Source organism: Coregonus lavaretus (assembly GCF_964263955.1).
Source record: "Coregonus lavaretus genome assembly, chromosome: 20".
Taxonomy (NCBI): domain Eukaryota; kingdom Metazoa; phylum Chordata; class Actinopteri; order Salmoniformes; family Salmonidae; genus Coregonus; species Coregonus lavaretus.
In genome coordinates this window covers 38,098,455-38,119,019 of record NC_140007.1, presented here as the reverse complement: position 1 = coordinate 38,119,019, position 20,565 = coordinate 38,098,455, and the positions used below count along the sequence as shown (strand labels likewise).

Here is a 20,565-nt window from a genome sequence, read left to right as displayed (position 1 = left end):
TTTTAAGCAGGTCAACATTCACAAGGCCGCAGGGCCAGACGGATTACCAGGACGTGTACTCCGAGCATGTGCTGACCAACTGGCAAGTGTCTTCACTGACATTTTCAACATGTCCCTGACTGAGTCTGTAATACCAACATGTTTCAAGCAGACCACCATAGTCCCCGTGCCCAAGGACACTAAGATAACCTGCCTAAATGACTACCGACCCGTAGCACTGACGTCTGTAGCCATGAAGTGCTTTGAAAGGCTGGTCATGGCTCACATCAACACCATTATCCCAGAAACCCTAGACCCACTCCAATTTGCATACCGCCCCAACAGATCCACAGATTATGCAATCTCTATTGCACTCCACACTGCCCTTTTCCACCTGGACAAGAGGAACACCTACGTGAGAATGCTATTCATTGACTACAGCTCAGCATTCAACACCATAGTGCCCTCAAAGCTCATCGCTAAGCTAAGGATCCTGGGACTAAACACCTCCCTCTTCAACTGGATCCTGGACTTCCTGACGGGCCACCCCCAGGTGGTAAGGGTAGGTAACAACACATCTACCACACTGATCCTCAACACGGGGGCCCCTCAGGGGTGCGTTCTCAGTCCCCTCCTGTACTCCCTGTTCACCCATGACTGCATGGCCAGGCACGACTCCAACACCATCATTAAGTTTGCAGACGACACAACAGTGGTAGGCCTGATCACCGACAACAATGAGACAGCCTATAGGGAGGAGGTCAGAGACCTGGCCGTGTGGTGCCAGGATAACAACCTCTCCCTCAACGTGACCAAGACAAAGGAGATGATTGTGGACTACAGGAAAAATAAGAGGACTGAGCACGCCCCCATTCTCATCGACGGGGCTGTAGTGGAACAGGTTGAGAGCTTCAAGTTCCTTGGTGTCCACATCACCAACGAACTATCATGGTCCAAACACACCAAGACAGTCGTGAAGAGGGCACGACAAAGCCTATTCCCCCTCAGGAGACTGAAAAGATTTGGCATGGGTCCTCAGATCCTCAAAAAATTATACAGCTGCACCATAGAGAGCATCCTGACTGGTTGCATCATCGCCTGGTATGGCAACTGTTCGGCCTCCAACCGCAAGGCACTACAGAGGGTAGTGCGTACGGCCCAGTACATCACTGGGGCCAAGCTTCCTGCCATCCAGGACCTCTATACCAGGCGGTGTCAGAGGAAGGCCCTCAAAATTGTCAAAGACTCCAGCCACCCTAGTCATAGACTGTTCTCTCTGCTACCGCACGGCAAGCGGTACCGGAGTGCCAAGTCTAGGTCCAAAATACTTCTCAACAGCTTCTACCCCCAAGCCATAAGACTCCTGAACAGCTAATCATGGCTACCCGGACCCTTTGCACTGCCCCCCCACCCCATATTTTTACGCTGCTGCTACTCTGTTAATTATTTATGCATAGTCACTTTAACTCTACCCAAATGTACATATTACTTCAACTACCTCAACTAGCCGGTGCCCCCGCACATTGACTCTGCACCGGTACCCCCCTGTATATATAGCCTCCCTACTGTTATTTTATTTTACTTCTGCTCTTTTTTTCTCAACACTTTTTCGTTGTTGTTTTATTTTAATTTTTTATTAAAAATAAATGCACTGTTGGTTAAGGGCTGTAAGTAAGCATTTCACTGTAATGTCTGCACCTGTTGTATTCGGCGCATGTGGCCAATAATTTGATTTGATTTGATTTGATATGTATTCTGGTCATGTATTCAGTTCCAGGTGTTCCGTTTATCTCCACGTTAGTTATACAAGGCTACACTTGTACACTTGTTTCAAGAGTGATAAAAGAGGCTGATATGTATTCTGGTTGTGTATATCTTTTTCTCATTCAGCTGCTGGAATCTAGTTATAAAAGCCTACATATGTATCAGTGGAGGCTGCTGAGGGGAGAAGGGCTCATAAAAATGGTTGGAACAGAGCCAATGGAATGGCATCAAACCATGTGTTTAATATATTTGATACCATTCCACCTATTCCGCTCCAGACATTACCACGAGCCCATCCTCCCCAATTAAGGTGCCACCAACCTCCTGTGATGTGGACACTTGTTTGGAAATGTACTCCTCCAGAGTAAGTGGAAAGAGCCTTGACTGATATGTAATCTTCTCCTCCCCTAGCTACTGGACACTAAGTCTACAGACAGGAAGATGACTCTGCTCCACTACATAGCTGTGGTTGTCAAGGAGAAGTATCCTGAGCTGGCTAACTTCTTCAACGAACTGCACTTTGTGGACAAAGCTGCTGCAGGTGAATACACAGTTACACACACAGACACCATGCAACTGGAATGGGATTATTCTCTTCTCACTGTATGAAGAAGACTACAGCACAGTTGAAATGAGGAGGCTTGATATTTTTGTGTGTGTGTGTGTGTGCGTGCGTGCATGCGTGCGTGCGTGCGTGTGGGGTCCTCTGTAGCTCAATTGGTAGAGCATGGCGCTTGTAACGCCAGGGTAGTGGGTTCGATCCCCGGGACCACCCATACGTAAAACTGTATGCACACATGACTGTAAGTCGCTTTGGATAAAAGTGTCTGCTAAATGGCATTATATTATTTATTATTATTATTATCTCTCTCTAGTGTCTCTGGAGAATGTGCTGCTGGACGTGCGGGAGCTGGGTAAAGGGATGGATCTGATCAGGAGAGAGTCTAGTCTCCATGACCACTCTGTTCTCAAGGGCTTCCTCCAGACCAGCGACACTCAGCTGGACAAACTGCAGAAGGATGCCAAGACCGCTGAGGTACTCACCCCACCTCCATCCTATCAAAACTACAAACATCCTATCAAAACTACAAACTTAATTTTTCAACACTAACGTCGCTAACATTTTAAACTTGTAAACTTCTTCCGCTACTGCAAAAATATTTTTTTACCACTAAAACAAGCACACAATTTTTCTTCAGGAAAAATACCTCTTCTAAAACTACCAACTGGTCAAAACACAACACAACACACTGTAACACGAAACAACACCTCTTACTTCCTAGACACAGCACAACAAAGGCCAAAACGCCTGTGCAACAATACAGCACAACACTATAGAAAAGGCTTTGTTAAGGTTTGCAATGTTGACAAATGTTGTGTTCCTACCCTTGACACTTCTCTCTCCCGGGTCATTTCTAGGAAGCCTTCAACAATGTGGTGAACTACTTTGGGGAGAGTTCCAAGACTACTCCTCCCTCCGTGTTCTTCCCTGTGTTTGTGCGATTCATCAGAGCTTACAAGGTAAGGAAGGACCAAACAACACACGTCTTCTACAGGGGTCACGTATGTAACAGGCCACTTAGCTAACACTGTTATCCAAAGTGACTTATTGTAAAGTGAGTTCATACATGTAGGATGTGTATGTGATCCCTGTAGGAAATGAACCCACGACCTTGTAGTGACGTGTGTCACTAGCTCCACACTTTTACCAACTGAGCCACACAGGGCCATGTTTAGGTTACTCTCTCTGTCCTATGGGAGTTAGCCTATCCTTGGTTAGCCTTGCTGCCTCCCAGAGAAGAGCAGAACTGTCTGTGTGCCACAGGACAGGGTGTAGACTGGAGTCACAGATCTAATAACAGGAAGGGCCAGCTGGGTCAGAGCAGTAGCTGTGGTGTTTAAACTGGGCCCGTCTCCCCCCTTCCCACCTGCCTTTCCCTCCTACCCCTGCCTCCCCCCTCTGACCCCCTGCACTCTGCCTCCCCCGGATGGACAGCTCTGTCCTGCCACACAGACACCTTCCTGAGATTGTTCTCTACACGGATTTATGGATCTGTTGAAGAAACGTGCAGTGCAGCAAAAGGATCTGTGCGTTTGAATGCATTTGTGTGTGTGTGTGTTGTGTGTGTTTGTGTGTGTGTGTGTGTGTGTGTTTGTGTGTGTGTGTGTGTGTTAGAGAGAAACAGGGAGGGTGAAGAGCGAAAGACACACACACGCACAGAGAAAATGAATGGTGCTGACTGTTTAGCTACATGAAAGTATGTTCTCTCTATGTTTATTTAACACCCAGATCCAGTTAATCTATTATAAAATATAATATTTCCATAGCTTGGCTTAGCCAGTTTCTTGATTTGGACTATTGAGTTGTAGTCTCTTTTCTGAGTTTTCTCTGAATGGCGTCCATTTTGTGTTGTCCTCCCTACAGGATGCGGTGGATGACAATGAGCAGAGGAAAAAGCAGGAGAAAGCCATGAGAGAGAAGTTACTGGCTCAGGAGGCCAAGCAACATGAGCCCAAGGTACAATACTAGAAGTCTCCCTAGCCCTGACTCTGACAGACAAGGCCCAAAAAGCCAAGAAGATGCGCAATTATTTTTTTCATTGGCAAGATTAGCAAATTTAGGCATGACATGCCAGCAACAAATGCTGACAAATGCTGACACATCCATGTATATCTGACCAAATTATGAAAGACAAGCATTTTGAATTCTGTGAAGTGAGTGTGGAAGAGGTGAAACAATGATTGTTGTCTATCAACAATGACAAGCCACCAGGGTCTGACAACTTGGATGGAGAATTACTGAGGATAATAGCGGACGATATTGCCACTCCTATTTGCCATATCTTCAATTTAAGCCTACTAGAAAGTGTGTGCCCTCAGGCATGGAGGAAAGCAAAAGTAATTCCGCTAAGAATAGTAAAAAAAACTTTACTGGCACAAATAGCCGACCAATCAGCCTGTTACCAACCCTTAGGAAACTTTTGGAAAAAATTGTGTTTGACCAGATACAATGATATTTTACAGTAAACAAATTGACAACAGACTTTCAGTACGCTTATAGGGAAGGACATTCAACAAGCACAGCACTTACAAAAATGACTGATGATTGGCTGAGAGAAATTTATGATAAAAATTGTGGGGGCTGTTTTGTTAGACTTCAGTGCGGCTTTTGACATTATCGATCATTGTCTGCTGCTGGGGAAACATATGTGTTATGGCTTTACACCCCCTGCTATATTGTGGATAAAGAGTTATCTGTCTAACAAAACACAGAGGGTGTTCTTTAATGGAAGCTTCTCCAACAAAATCCAGGTACAATCAGGAATTCCCCAGGGCAGCTGTCTAGTCCCCTTACATTTTTCAATCTTTACTAATGACATGCCACTGGCTTTAAGTAAAGCCAGTGTGTCTATGTATGCGGAGGACTCAACACTATACACGTCAGCTACTACAGTGATTGAAATGACTGCAACACTTAACAAAGAGCTGCAGTTAATTTCAGAATGGGTGGCAAGGAATAAGTTAGTCCTAAATATTTAAAAAATGAAAAGCATTGTATTTGGGACAAATCATTCACTAAACCCTAAACCTCAACTAAATCTTTAATGAATAATGTGGAAATTGAGCAAGTTGAGGTGACTAAACTGCTTGGAGTAACCCTGGATTGTAAACTGTCATTGTCAAAACATATTGATACAACAGTAGCTAAAATGGGGAGAAGTCTTTCCATAATAAAGCACTGCTCTGCCTTCTGTTCAGTCGTGTGGTCAGGTGCCATAAAGAGGGACTTAGGAAAATTGCAATTGGCTCAGAACAGGGCAGCACGGCTGGCCCTTGGATGTACACAGAGAGCTAACATTAATAATTTGCATGTCAATCTCTCCTGGCTCAAAGTGGAGGAGAGATTGACTTCATCACTACTTGTATTTGTGAGAGGTATTGACATGTTGAATGCACAGAGCTGTCTGTTTGAACTACACAGCTCGAACACCCATGCATACCCCAAAAGCCATGCCACAAGAGGTCTCTTCACAATCCCCATGTCCAGAACAGACTATGGGAGGCGCACAGTACTACATAGAGCCATGACTACATGGAACTCTATTCCACATCCAGTATAGTGCCTTGCAAAAGTATTCATCCCCCTTGGCATTTTTCCTATTTTGTTGCATTACAACCTGTAATTTAAATGGATTTTTATTTGGATTTCATGTAATGGACATACACAAAATAGTCCAAATTGGTGAAGTGAAATGAAAAACCAAACTTGTTTAAAAAAATTCAAATAAATGAATAACGGAAAAGTGGTGCGTGCATACCAATTGTGCAAGTTCTCCCACTTAAAAAGATGAGAGAGGCCTGTAATTTGCATCATAGGTACACGTCAACTATGACAGACAAAATGAGAAAAAAAAATCCAGAAAATCACATTGTAGGATTTTTTATGAATTTATTTGGAAATTATGGTGGAAAATAAGTATTTGGTCAATAACAAAAGTTTCTCAATACTTTGTTATATACCCTTTGTTGGCAATGACACAGGTCAAACGTTTTCTGTAAGTCTTCACAAGGTTTTCACACACTGTTGCTGGTATTTTGGCCCATTCCTCCATGCAGATCTCCTCTAGAGCAGTGATGTTTTGGGGCTGTCGCTGGGCAACACGGACTTTCAACTCCCTCCAAAGATTTTCTATGGGGTTGAGATCTGGAGACTGGCTAGGCCACTCCAGGACCTTGAAATGCTTCTTACGAAGCCACTCCTTCATTGCCCGGGCGGTGTGTTTGGGATCATTGTCATGCTGAAAGACCCAGCCACGTTTCATCTTCAATGCCCTTGCTGATGGAAGGAGGTTTTCACTCAAAATCTCACGATACATGGCCCCATTCTTTCTTTCCTTTACACGGATCAGTCGTCCTGGTCCCTTTGCAGAAAAACAGCCCCGAAGCATGATGTTTCCACCCCCATGCTTCACAGTAGGTATGGTGTTCTTTGGATGCAACTCAGCATTCTTTGTCCTCCAAACACGACGAGTTGAGTTTTTACCAAAAAGTTATATTTTGGTTTCATCTGACCATATGACATTCTCCCAATCCTCTTCTGGATCATCCAAATGCACTCTAGCAAACTTCAGACGGGCCTGGATATGTACTGGCTTAAGCAGGGGGACACGTCTGGTACTGCAGGATTTGAGTCCCTGGCGGCGTAGTGTGTTACTGATGGTAGGCTTTATTACTTTGGTCCCAGCTCTCTGCAGGTCATTCACTAGGTCCCCCCGTGTGGTTCTGGGATTTTTGCTCACCGTTCTTGTGATCAATTTGACCCCACGGGGTGAGATCTTGCGTGGAGCCCCAGATCGAGGGAGATTATCAGTGGTCTTGTATGTCTTCCATTTCCTAATAATTGCTCCCACAGTTGATTTCTTCAAACCAAGCTGCTTACCTATTGCAGATTCAGTCTTCCCAGCCTGGTGCAGGTCTACAATTTTGTTTCTGGTGTCCTTTGACAGCTCTTTGGTCTTGGCCATAGTGGAGTTTGGAGTGTGACTGTTTGAGGTTGTGGACAGGTGTCTTTTATACTGATAACAAGTTCAAACAGGTGCCATTAATACAGGTAATGAGTGGAGGACAGAGGAGCCTCTTAAAGAAGAAGTTACAGGTCTGTGAGAGCCAGAAATCTTGCTTGTTTGTAGGTGACCAAATACTTATTTTCCACCATAATTTGCAAATAAATTCATTAAAAATCCTACAATGTGATTTTCTGGAATTTCTTTTCTCAATTTGTCTGTCATAGTTGACGTGTACCTATGATGAAAATTACAGGCCTCTCACATCTTTTTAAGTGGGAGAACTTGCACAATTGGTGGCTGACTAAATACTTTTTTTCCCCACTGTATGTATTCACCCCTTTGCTATGAAGACCCTAAATAAGATCTGGTGCAACCAATTACCTTCAGAAGTCACATAATTAGTTAAATAATGTCCACCTGTTTGCAATCTATATGTCACATGATCTCAGTATATATACACCTGTTCTGAAAGGCCCCAGAGTCTACAACACCACTAAGCAAGGGGCACCACCAAGCAAGCGGCACCATGAAGACCAAGGAGCTCTCCAAACAGGTCAGGGACAAAGTTGTGGAGAAGTACAGATCAGGGTTGGGTTATAAAAAATATCAGAAACTTTGAACATCCCACGGAGCACCATTAAATCCATTATTTAAAAAATGGAAAGAATATGGCACCACAATAAACCTGCCAAAAGAGGGCCACCCACCAAAACTCACGGACCAGGCAAGGAGGGTATTAATTAGAGAGGCCAAAGATAACCCTGAAGGAGCTGCAAAGCTCCACAGCGGAGATTGGAGTATCTGTCCATAGGACCACTTTAAGCTGTACACTCCACAGAGCTGGGCTTTATGGAAGAGTGGCCAGAAAAAAGCAATTGCTTAAAGAAAAAAATAAGCAAACACGTTTGGTGTTCGCCAAAAGGCATGTGGGAGACTCCCCAAACATATGGAAGAAGGTACTCTGGTCAGATGAGACTAAAATTGAGCTTTTTGGCCATCAAGGAAAACGCTATGTGTGGCGCAAACCCAACACCTCTCATCACCCCGAGAACACTATCCCCACAGTGAAGCATGGTGGTGGCAGCATCATGCTGTGGGGATGTTTTTCATCAGCAGGGACTGGGAAACTAGTCAGAATTGAAGGAATGATGGATGGCGCTAAATACAGGGAAATTCTTTCAGTCTTCCATAGATTTGAGACTGGGACGGAGGTTCACCTTCCAGCAGGACAATGACCCTAAGCATACTGCTAAAGCAACACTCGAATGGTTTAAGGGGAAACATTGAAATGTCTTGGAATGGCCTAGTCAAAGCCCAGACCTCAATCCAATTGAGAATCTGTGGTATGACTTAAAGATTGGTGTACACCAGCGGAACCCATCCAACTTGAAGGAGCTGGAGCAGTATTGCCTTGAGGAATTGGCAAAAATCCCAGTGGCTAGATGTACCAAGCTTATAGAGACATACCCCAAGAGACTTGCAGCTGTAATTGCTGCAAAAGGTGGCTCTATAAAGTATTGACTTTTTTTGTCTTATTTCTTGTTTGTTTCACATAAAAATATATTTTGCATCTTCAAAGTGGTAGGCATGTTGTGTAAATCAAATGATACAAACCCCCCCAAAAATCAATTTTAATTCCAGGTTGTAAGGCAACAAAATAGGAAAAATGCCAAGGGGGGTGAATAATTTCGCAAGCCACTGTAACTCATGCAAGCAGTAAAATTAGATTTAAAAAACAGATACAAATACACCTTATGGAATAGTGGGGACTGTGAAGAGACACAAACACAGGCACAGACACATAACAAATACAAATACTCAAACTGGACTCAACTAACATTAGTAACGTTGAGCTTAGAGTACTATAGAATTTAGACTAAATGGTGGATATGACCACCTGACTGACCACCAGACCACCAGACTGACCACCAGACCACCAGACTGACCACCTGACTGACCACCAGACCACCAGACTGACCACCAGGCCACCAGACTGACCACCAAACCACCAGACTGACCACCAGGCTGACCACCAGACTGACCACCAGACCACCAGACTGACCACCTGACTGACCACCAGACCACCAGACTGACCACCAGGCCACCAGACTGACCACCAAACCACCAGACTGACCACCAGGCTGACCACCAGACTGACCACCAGACCACCAGACTGACCACCAGACCACCAGACTGACCACCAGGCTGACCACCTGACTGACCACCAGGCTGACCACCAGGCTGACCACCTGACTGACCACCAGACCAAATGTGGGAGAGACAGACAGCAAGGTTTATACAAATCTTCGCTGTTGAAAACGAAATGCTAGTCTAAAAGAAATGGGAGATAATGTCTAGATTATTTTTATAGCGGAGATTGCCTGGCTGGGCTGATGAGACAGTTGAATGCGCAGTGAGATGGAACAGAGTAAATAGGCATTTCAACGTCATAACTTTAGCCGGTGGTAACTTGTGGAATAGACACCAGCTGGAATGCCCCCCGTGTAGCTCAGTTGGTAGAGCATGGCGCTTGCAACGCCAGGGTTGTGGGTTCGATTCCCATGGGGGGCCAGTATGAAAAAATGCATGCACTCACTAACTGTAAGTTGCTCTGGATAAGAGCGTCTGCTAAATGACTAAAATGTAAATGTAAAATGCTGTATTAACCAATCAGCATCCAGGATTAGACCCACCCGTTGTATAATTCTCAATATAAGACTCTCACACGTACAATAAGGAGTTAATGCATTTGTATGATTGAAACGATCCATGGGCAGCTCAAGCCATTTAGGCAGAATTTGATATTCTTCCTCCTCTCCCTCCCAGGTCCAGGTAGTGAAGAAGAGGCAGCAGCAACAGGAGCTGATCTCAGAGCTGCGTAAACGCCAGGCCAAGGACCACCGACCCGTCTACGAGGGGAAGGACGGCACCATCGAGGATATCATCACAGGTGGGCTCGATATGCAGCCACGCAGCCCCCAGCCAGGCCCCAGTAGGTCAAAGCCCCATCCCAAGCAGCCCCAGGGGCTGGGGCTAGGCTAAGATCACTGTGGTCCTCAACTGCTCGGCTAGAGGAGGACTGTGTTACGTGGTTCAGACACCACTACCAGAGGCTCTAGAGCATCTAGACAACAGCAGATTCCAGTTCTGAATCATGTTCCTTTTTGTGGCCTGCTAGTTATCTAGATTAGTAGTGTCTCATCACCATATGGTATCTGTGCAGCTAAGCGGCAATTGAGTCTCAAAGTAAAAGTAGGCATGTAGTCGAGCCATTGCGCTCCCAATGCCCTGCTCCATGGGAGGTGCTAACAATGTTAATCATTGTAATAATATGTTAATAATGTGTTAATAATGCTTTTCCTCCCCACTACTAGGGCCTTTACAAAACGTACGTCATCTACGTTATTCAACATGCAGTATATCCCTGTCCTCCTGGACATAGCGTGCGTCTGAAATAGCACCTTACTCCCTGTAGTGTACCACTGGTCAAAACGTAGTGCACTAAATAGGGAATATGGTGCAATTTCAGACACAGCCAAAGACCTTGTGGTCCATACACCAAAACAGGGAGGTGTGGCACAGAGAGAGCTGGGATACTGGCTATACAGATTACAGATTACAGATTACAATGACAACACTGAGAAGTGGACCAACCTGAAGGCAGATTAGGGGGTGGACCACAGTACAGCACAAGTACAGGTTCCTCTGTCTCAGGTGTGATGTTTTCTCCCCTCATCCTCCTCCCCCCTCAGTGTTGAAGAGCGCCCCCTTCACAGCCCGTACTGCTAAACGAGGCTCACGGTTCTTCTGTGAGGCACAGCTGTGTGACGACTCCAACTGCTAGCCTCTACAGTTCCTCCCCCCTAATGCCAAGGTTGTCCAAAACAGGTGTCCCCTCCTCGTTCCCCCCCTTCTACCTGACCACTGTGCATGCAGCATGACCTCCCACCCTGTCACTCCCTAAGACTACTCCTTAACCCTTCCTTTACTAACTTAGGTGGCAATTTAACAGTTCAGCACAGTGCAGTTTGTTTGAATCCTGGCCCTCGACTCTTATTGCTGGGCAAGTGATGTGTTCAAAAGACCTCTACCTGAATTACCAGGGTAGAAGTCAGACAGCCAAACCTCTTTGGATTTCTGAACCTGCTAAGACTGTATCAAAAGCTAATGTTAAAATGTGAATACATAATTATTTACTACCACGAAATATAATCATATGGCTCAATATGACCAATATGAAGTTGCAGCTAGCATAATAGCATGGAAAGCTACATTACGGTATGTAATATATACTGTATGTACATTTTTTTTCAGGTTTTATACTTTTTTAAATTTATTTTTTATAAATCTTAAAAGTACACTATAGTAATAAAGAGGTTTGGCTACAACTGCTAACAATGCCTTGTGGTTCCATGAAATGAACTAATGTGGATGGGTTGGTTCCCCTCTAACCTGGTAACCACCTTTCCTCAACCATCACCCTGTATTCATTCTACCCCTCTGGACAGCTGAACAGAAGATTAATGACAGTATATGCCACTTCTAAATGCTGCAGGGTAAGGAAGGTAGCCTGAAGCCTGTTTGCTTGGCCCTGGCCATGCTCGTACTGTGTGCTGCGGCCTGCTGCCATGCTGTGTGCTGCGGCCTGCTGCCATGCTGTGTGCTGCTAGCTACACAGTCTATGGTGCTGCTACAGTGATGTCAGCTGCTTCAGCCAGCCCAGTGCTTCAGATGCAAACAGGAACATGCTTTACTGTACAGCAAAGCATTCGGATATGCTTTACAACAGCCAGGACTGCTTTACTGCACATCAATCAGATATGCTTTTACAACAGCCACAGCAAAGCAGTCAGATATGCTTTACAACAGCCAGGCCTGCTTTACTGCACCACAGCCAGATAGTCAAACATGTAGCTTACAGTAACATGCTTAATAGTTATATAGCTGGATACATCCCCTCAGTAATCCAAACAGTCCCATCCCCCAGAATACTACTTCAAGTTCATGCCAGGTAATTTTCTTTTCCATCAACTTTACCTCTTAGGAAAACAGATCCAGCGGTAGTAGGGCGATTACATTTAATTACATACCTTCGCAAGCCACTGTACACTATGTATACAAACGTATGTGGACACCCCTTCAAATTAATGGATTTGGCTATTTCAGACACACCCGTTGCTGACAGGTGTATAAAATCGAGCACACATCCATGCAATCTCCATAGACAAACATTGGCAGTAGAATGGCCTTACTGAAGAGCTCAGTGACTTTCAATGTGGCACCGTCATAGGATGCCACCTTTCCAACAAGTCAGTTCGTCAAATTTCTGCCCTGCTAGAGCTGCCCCGGTCAACTGTAAGTGATGTTATTGTGAAGTGGAAATGTCTAGGAGCAACAACGGCTCAGCTGTGAAGTGTTAGGCCACACAAGCTCACAGAACAGGACTGCCGAGTGCTGAAGCGTGTGGCGCGTAAAAATTGTCTGTCCTCGGTTGCAACACTCACTATCGAGTTCCAAACTGCCTCTGGAAGCAACGTCAGCACAAGAACACAAGCCTAAGATCACCATGCGCAATGCCAAGCGTCGGCTGGAGTGGTGTAAAGCTCGCCGTCAGTGGAAACGCGTTCTCTGGAGTGATGAATCACGCTTCACCATCTGGCAGTCCTGACAGACGAATCTGGGTTTGGCGGATGCCAGGAGAACACTACCTGCCCGAATGCATAGTGCCAACTGTTAAGTTTGGTGGAGGATGAATAATGGTCTGGGGCTGTTTTTCATGGTTTGGGCTAGGCCCCTTAGTTCCAGTGAAGGGAAATCTTAACTCTATAGCATACAATGACATTATAGACAATTATGTGCTTCCAACTTTGTGGCAACAGTTTGGGGAAGGCCCTTTCCTGTTTCAGCATGACAATGCCCCTGTGCACAAAGCAAGGTCCATACAGAAATTGTTTGTCGAGATCGGTGTGGAAGAACTTGACTGGCCTGCACAGAGCCCTGACCTCAACCCCATCGAACACCTTTGGGATGAATTGGAACGCCGACTGTGAGCCAGGCCTAATCGCCCAACATCAGTGCCCGACCTCACTAATGCTCGTGGCTGAATGGAAGCAAGTCCCCGCAGCAATGTTCCAACATATAGTGGAAAGCCTTCCCAGAAGAGTTGAGGCTGTTATAGCAGCAAATGGGGGACCAACTCCATATTAATGCCCATGATTTTGGAATGAGATGTTCGACAAGCAGGTGTCCACATACTTTTGGTCAAGTAGTGTAACTTATAAATGCCTCATGAGCTTAGTTCAACTGTCATACCCCATCACAAGCTTGTTTTACTGCAATGTTTGTAAACAAAGTAAATGTAAATGTATATAGCCTCAAAACATGGTTAAATCTACCCTTTTGATATCATGGATGGTCAGTCCTTGCATTAATAGCTCTGTTTATGAATTTGAGAGTGATTACATTTCTCCAGCCCCATCCCTCAGCTTTTTACCAAAACAGGGGCAGGGACAACGCTTTGTCATTGTTTCTACTGCTGATTGCCACTTTAAGGTAGTTTCCAATTGAGCCTATATATGCAGCGTTTTCCCGTGAATGCAGACTCCGCGAACGCGAGAACATTGCCTTTTAATTTAAATTGCGCTATAGCGCGGATCTTTCACGCTATAGATTTAATCTACATTCATCCACCATGACAGTAATTTCTTCTACTCAGCTCCCTCCATCATCACCACCTCACCTCTCGTCTTCCATGTCGCATGCTGTGTCCAGTGTTCTGTCCATCCACCGCTCACCAGTCTGTCACCTGTTGATGACATGTCTCAATGTTGTGTTTGTCCCTGGTAACTGTGACTTGCGGTTTGCTGAACAGCTCGTTGGTCAACCAGCTCTGTTGAGGCCTGCACATATCCACACACACACAGACATATTCAGACAAAATTCACATTTATTCAGACAAATGGACAGAAACATTGGTAACACTCCTTTAACCCTCCATTTTAAGGGCTACATAACACTGTCATAATCATGATAGTATAAACATTGAAGGAGATGAGAGCTCCTCTCAAGCGACAGGCTAGATTAGTTTTATGAATATTTAGCGTCTCTATAGCACAGTACCTCACAGAGCTTGTTGATTACAACTGTGATATTACTATAACGTTTGATTATTGTTTTGTTCCCTACATTGTTGACATAGGGGTTTGTTTGAATAACTAAACCCCATAGCCTTGGATTGAAAAATCTATATTTCTCTGTCAGTTTTAAGTTGACAATTAAAGGCGTCATTCTCTTTTTGGTTAATGGATACCCACATTCAATTGGCTACCCATTTGACAACATATAAGTAAAATTGAAAATTCTAAATATAATTTAGACCATATTTGCAGAAATATGCTGTTAGAATAAGCACTGCAAATATAGGTTCCTTAATCAACAACCTCAAACCTGAGCATGACGCCACTGGACCAGAGTTTGACTTCCCAGTTAACCTGCGTGACCCCTCTCTCGCCCTCCCTCACCCACTCACAGATCTCCGCAGCCAGCCTTTCCTGCGGCACGACACGCTGATCCGGAGCAGCTGGAAGAGACCCTAAACAAACCACTCGTTCTTCCTCCCTCTCACCCCTTCCCTTTATAACCAAACCCCCCCCCCCCCCCCCCCCTCTTCCATGTGTCCCGGTGGTCTCACCCACCCGAGGCTGCACAGAGACTAAAAGGCTGACAGGACCGACCCAATGGCCCTTGTTTTACGGGGGTATTTATTTATTTATGGATATCCTTTATGGACACTGTCTCTCAACAAGCAGGTATAACTGTAGTAGCACAGACATCATGTGTGTTAGCCTACCCTCCTCTCCCACTGCAAACACACAAACACATGCACACACACAGATAACAGAGGTCTACAGCGAACACCAGTGTGTTGGCATTAAGAACAGGACTGGGCAGAGAGAGTCCAAAGAAGAAGAGTATAGTGGTGAGTTGAGCCCTTAAAGGGGCGGCTCACCCCACACAAACAGGAAGGAAGGACACTTCAACTGCATAAGGTGGACATGGAACCACAAGTGCCTCCTGCCAAGTGCCTGCTAACATGGATCTTATTTCCATGAACCTGAATTTCCTCAGATTGTGCAATCCAAGCAAGATTGAGACTGGGAGACAGTCAAGTCGCTTGGATAAAATGACAGCATATGTTGACTCTGCTGCTGGGATTTCCACTTCAAATAGAACTGGGTTGTTTTCATAAGGCACCAAATGGAAGAAAACAGAATGAAACAGTGAGGGACTACCTGGACTTGACCAATACAAATCGTAATTTTCATTTTCCGTTGCAAAACGTTTTCGGTTCTCTGCCCTACCTAATGAATAGGGCCCAGGGTTTTGCCTTCACAGGATGTCTCTGTCCACAGATTAAAGAAGGATTGAAGATGATTGTTATAGAGACTTTAGATCATTGGGAGTCTTTTCTGGACAAGCTAGCCAAACCAAACTTCCTCTACTATCGGGTCATTTCCTATTGTGCTAAAAAAGTGCCTTTTTGATAGTATTATTTCTGTGACTCAGCCATCATTTGTATCTTTAAATGCTTTTTTTGTTAGATTGTATTTTGTATTGCCTTTGTATGATAACATTCAAATACTGTAAAAAATACGAATAATCTGAATCCCAGATTTAATCACTAAAGTATCTAAAGTTTGCTTCTCAGTGCTGTGATATACAGTGGGGAAAAAAAGTATTTAGTCAGCCACCAATTGTGCAAGTTCTCCCACTTAAAAAGATGAGAGAGGCCTGTAATTTTCATCATAGGTACACGTCAACTATGACAGACAAAATGAGAAAAAAAATCCAGAAAATCATATTGTAGGATTTTTAATGAATTTATTTGCAAATTATGGTGGAAAATAAGTATTTGGTCAATCACAAAAGTTTCTCAATACTTTGTTATATACCCTTTGTTGGCAATGACACAGGTCAAACGTTTTCTATAAGTCTTCACAAGGTTTTCACACACTGTTGCTGGTATTTTGGCCCATTCCTCCATGCAGATCTCCTCTAGAGCAGTGATGTTTTGGGGCTGTCGCTGGGCAACACGGACTTTCAAATCCATCCAAAGATTTTCTATGGGGTTGAGATCTGGAGACTGGCTAGGCCACTCCAGGACCTTGAAATGCTTCTTACGAAGCCACTCCTTCGTTGCCCGTTTGGGATCATTGTCATGCTGAAAGACCCAGCCACGTTTAATCTTCAATGCCCTTGCTGATGGAAGGAGGTTTTCACTCAAAATCTCACGATACATGGCCCCATTAATTATTTCCTTTACACGGATCAGTCGTCCTGGTCCCTTTGCAGAAAAACAGCCCCAAAGCATGATGTTTCCACCCCCATGCTTCACAGTAGGTATGGTGTTCTTTGGATGCAACTCAGCATTCTTTGTCCTCCAAACACGACGAGTTGAGTTTTTACCAAAAAGTTATATTTTAGTTTCATCTGACCATACGACATTCTCCCAATCCTCTTCTGGATCATCCAAATGCACTCTAGCAAACTTCAGACGGGCCTGGACATGTACTGGCTTAAGCAGGGGGACACGTCTGGCACTGCAGGATTTGAGTCCCTGGCGGCGTAGTGTGTTACTGATGGTAGGCTTTGTTACTTTGGTCCCAGCTCTCTGCAGGTCATTCACTAGGTCCCCCCGTGTGGTTCTGGGATTTTTGCTCACCGTTCTTGTGATCATTTTGACCCCACGGGGTGAGATCTTGCGTGGAGACCCAGATCGAGGGAGGTTATCAGTGGTCTTGTATGTCTTCCATTTCCTAATAATTGCTCCCACAGTTGATTTCTTCAAACCAAGCTGCTTACCTATTGCAGATTCAGTCTTCCCAGCCTGGTGCAGGTCTACAATTTTGTTTCTGGTGTCCTTTGACAGCTCTTTGGTCTTGGCCATAGTGGAGTTTGGAGTGTGACTGTTTGAGGTTGTGGACAGGTGTCTTTTATACTGATAACAAGTTCAAACAGGTGCCATTAATACAGGTAACGAGTGGAGGACAGAGGAGCCTCTTAAAGAAGAAGTTACAGGTCTGTGAGAGCCAGAAATCTTGCTTGTTTGTAGGTGACCAAATACTTATTTTCCACCATAATTTGCAAATAAATTCATAAAAAATCCTACAATGTGATTTGAAAATCTCAATTTGTCTTTCATAGTTGACGTGTACCTATGATGAAAATTACAGGCCTCTCTCATCTTTTTAAGTGGGAGAACTTGCACAATTGGTGGCTGACTAAATACTTTTTTTCCCCACTGTAAATGAGCTTAGGCCAAGTGTCTTCCAAAACGTTTTTAGCGTTTAAAAACATTCATTTTTAGCGGGTAAAAACATTCATTGTATTTGCTCTCTATTACCTCTTCACCTTTATGACCTACTACAGTACAATTACCACTTCAGTCGTACAACTTAATTACCACATAATTACCACTTAAGTCTTAAACACTCCCAAGTTAAACTGAATTATTTCAAACCACTGACAAAGAACCAGAAGGAACTTTATCTTGCTCAGAAGTTGAAAGCAACAGTAAAGTTGGTCTGAATGTTATATAACTGACAAGACTGTCTTGCTTAGCAAGTGACGAATGTATGAGGATGTTTCTAAACTGACTGTTTAGCTTACTTGCATTTGTTGGTCGGTAAAGAATGCATTCCTATGAGTCTAACCATGTTCTCTATGCTTGCTCTCTTTGCTTCCTGTTTTAGAACCGTAATTACCTTAATAGCCATTGAGTAAGCAGAATGATTGTGCACGCTGAGACTCTGTGTTTCAATATGACATTTCCACAAAAGGGACCGCCCATATTTACACTACTTACATTACCTTAAAGTTGTACGAGACAATTCTCTTATAGCAGATATTTCTATACACATTTACAAATCAATGAATAGAAAAAGGCTTGTACTTTTTTGTCAGAAGGATAAAATGAAATAGTGCCTGATATTTGATGTATGTTGTCTTAAAGATGACTGCACTTCCCCGTTAATAAACAAAATGACAATGTGACCCAAATTTAAACATATCTTCTTTCTCTCTCTCTTTCGGGCTATCCTTCTTTCTTTCTTTCGGTCTCTCTCTCTCTCTTTCGGTCTCTCTCTCTCTCTCTCTCTCTCTCTCTCTCTTTCGGTCGCTCTCTCTCGCTCTCTCTAAATGAAGGTCAGAGCCACCATGCGTTTCTACTATAAAAATCAATTTAATTTCTTATATCAAAAAGAAATAAAATCATAACCAACTGAAATAGAGCAACAAAAATCCATGTGTCAGGTTTTGTTTTGCTGAAGTATTTATGTCAAAATTAAAACAGATTGTACCTAATTTACATCAAATAAAAATGTAACAGAGCAGAAATGAAATTAAAATCCAATTCATGATGAATACTGTTAATATCAAATGATGGTTAAGCCAGAGTGGTTTGCTTTTGGGTTTGTATGTGTGTGTGTATTGTGAGTTACATGCAGTGTAAACTGTAATATAGTATGGCAGATATGGCTAATCACCTCCGATTGGTTAGAAGCAGCATGGTCAGCAGCGCGTGATTGGCTGAGACTGAGATTGGACCAATGACAGACAGGAAGGCAAACAGACATAGACAGACAGTTCTATCAGAGCAACAGACAGACAGACAGGACTGACTGGCTGACAGGGATGGCTAGACAGACAAGCCGACAGACAGACAGATGGATAGGTAAGGGATAATCAACGAGGGGCTATGCGTTCTCTGGAAAATAGTGCATGACGTGGAAGGTGTGTTCCATGACACGTTAGCGGAGTGGAACTAACCTTCCATGGTTCCAGAGAACGCATTGAGCCCTGAGTTGATTATCCCTTTTATACCATGGCTATAATTTATCATATTTGCCACTAGAAATGTATTAATTTGCCAGTAGAAATGTGACAACATCCACTGAAGTAGTTAGCACGTTTACTCGCTAGCTAGATAGCTACAGTAGTTGCCTTGGTAACCAAACAGGCTTGCCAGCTTAGCTAACCAAACCATCATCCTAGCTTGCTATTATGAAAATCGAATTCAACAATGCCAATAATGTTTTCAATTCGAATTTTGCCTTCAAAAGCTGCTAAAAAAATATAACATGTAAGAATGAACTTCATAGCCTTTGAATTATACTGTGCAATTATACCATGCGTTATAAGGAAATAATGCATGCTCTAGAATGCCCTTCAAGCCAATCAGAAACGAGTATTCAACAATGCCATAGCATAACTAGCGTTAGCAGCAAGGCAGAGGGGGAATCAAGAGGGGACGCTAATCAGGAGGCTCACAATCCTAACCTCCTGAGGAATGCACTTACAATGAGCAGAAACCGAAATTACATAGGCATGATGTAATTATTACATACATTAAAAACAAAACATAAAAACACACAACATTGTTGTTTTAAAATTCCCCACAGAAGTACCATGAAACAACTGTCTTTCTGGCCTCTCCTGAAAGTATGTTTACAATCACAGACAAAGACAAAAGCATCGTCAGCTTGTTGTTTTATCGTAAATGGTTTGTTTCAGCAATGTCAGGCATTCACAGAGGCTTGCTTGGTGCTAAAACTGCCAATCACCAGGCTGACTGTTTACAGTTGATAGTGTACTAAACAGTCACTGAGATGGTCCTGGAACCTATGGGCCCCAATATGCATCCTCTCACATCCAGGCCCCCCTAAACACATTCTGGGTTACCCCAAAACATGTCCTCTCGTACCGCAACAATGGCCTCAGTTACTTCCCAAGGTCACGGATATCCGTCCCCTGAATCTTCATCCTGGAATGTCTGCTTTAATACAATCATCTTCCTCCAACACATTACACACTCCATTACTCCACTGACTTTCATTCATTAAGCACATTTAGCCAGTCATTTATATCAGACAAAAAAAGAAAACGTGCTAAAACATAGTACAGACCGACTGTTATTTCATGTTTGTGTAAATATACACTATATATACAAAAGTATGTGGACACCCTTTCAAATTAGTGGATTTGCAATTTCAGCCACACCAGTTGCTGACAGGTGTATAAAATTGAGCACAAAGCCATGCAATCTCCATAGACAAACATTGGCAGTAAAATGGCCTTACTGAAGAGCTCAGTGACTTTCAACGTGGCACCATCATAGGATGCCACCTTTCCAACAAGTCAGTTTGTCACATTTCTGCCCTGCTAGTGCTGCCCCGGTCAACTGTAAGCGCTGTTATAG

General features: G+C 43.8%; 1 protein-coding gene across 1 annotated transcript in view; it reads left to right on the top strand.

Annotated features, from left to right (window-relative positions):
- Positions 1–14,948, top strand: part of LOC311148155 (formin-like protein 3) — a 71,237-nt gene extending 56,289 nt beyond the window's left edge. The window contains exons 16-22 of the mRNA XM_084185046.1: positions 2,155–2,284; positions 2,619–2,779; positions 3,163–3,264; positions 4,169–4,261; positions 10,137–10,260; positions 11,063–11,184; positions 14,841–14,948. Of these exons, the coding sequence (XP_084041172.1) occupies positions 2,155–2,284; positions 2,619–2,779; positions 3,163–3,264; positions 4,169–4,261; positions 10,137–10,260; positions 11,063–11,154 (702 nt within the window). The 3' untranslated portion in view covers positions 11,155–11,184; positions 14,841–14,948. The remainder of the gene's footprint in view (positions 1–2,154; positions 2,285–2,618; positions 2,780–3,162; positions 3,265–4,168; positions 4,262–10,136; positions 10,261–11,062; positions 11,185–14,840) is intronic.
- Positions 14,949–20,565: the final 5,617 nt, after the last annotated feature.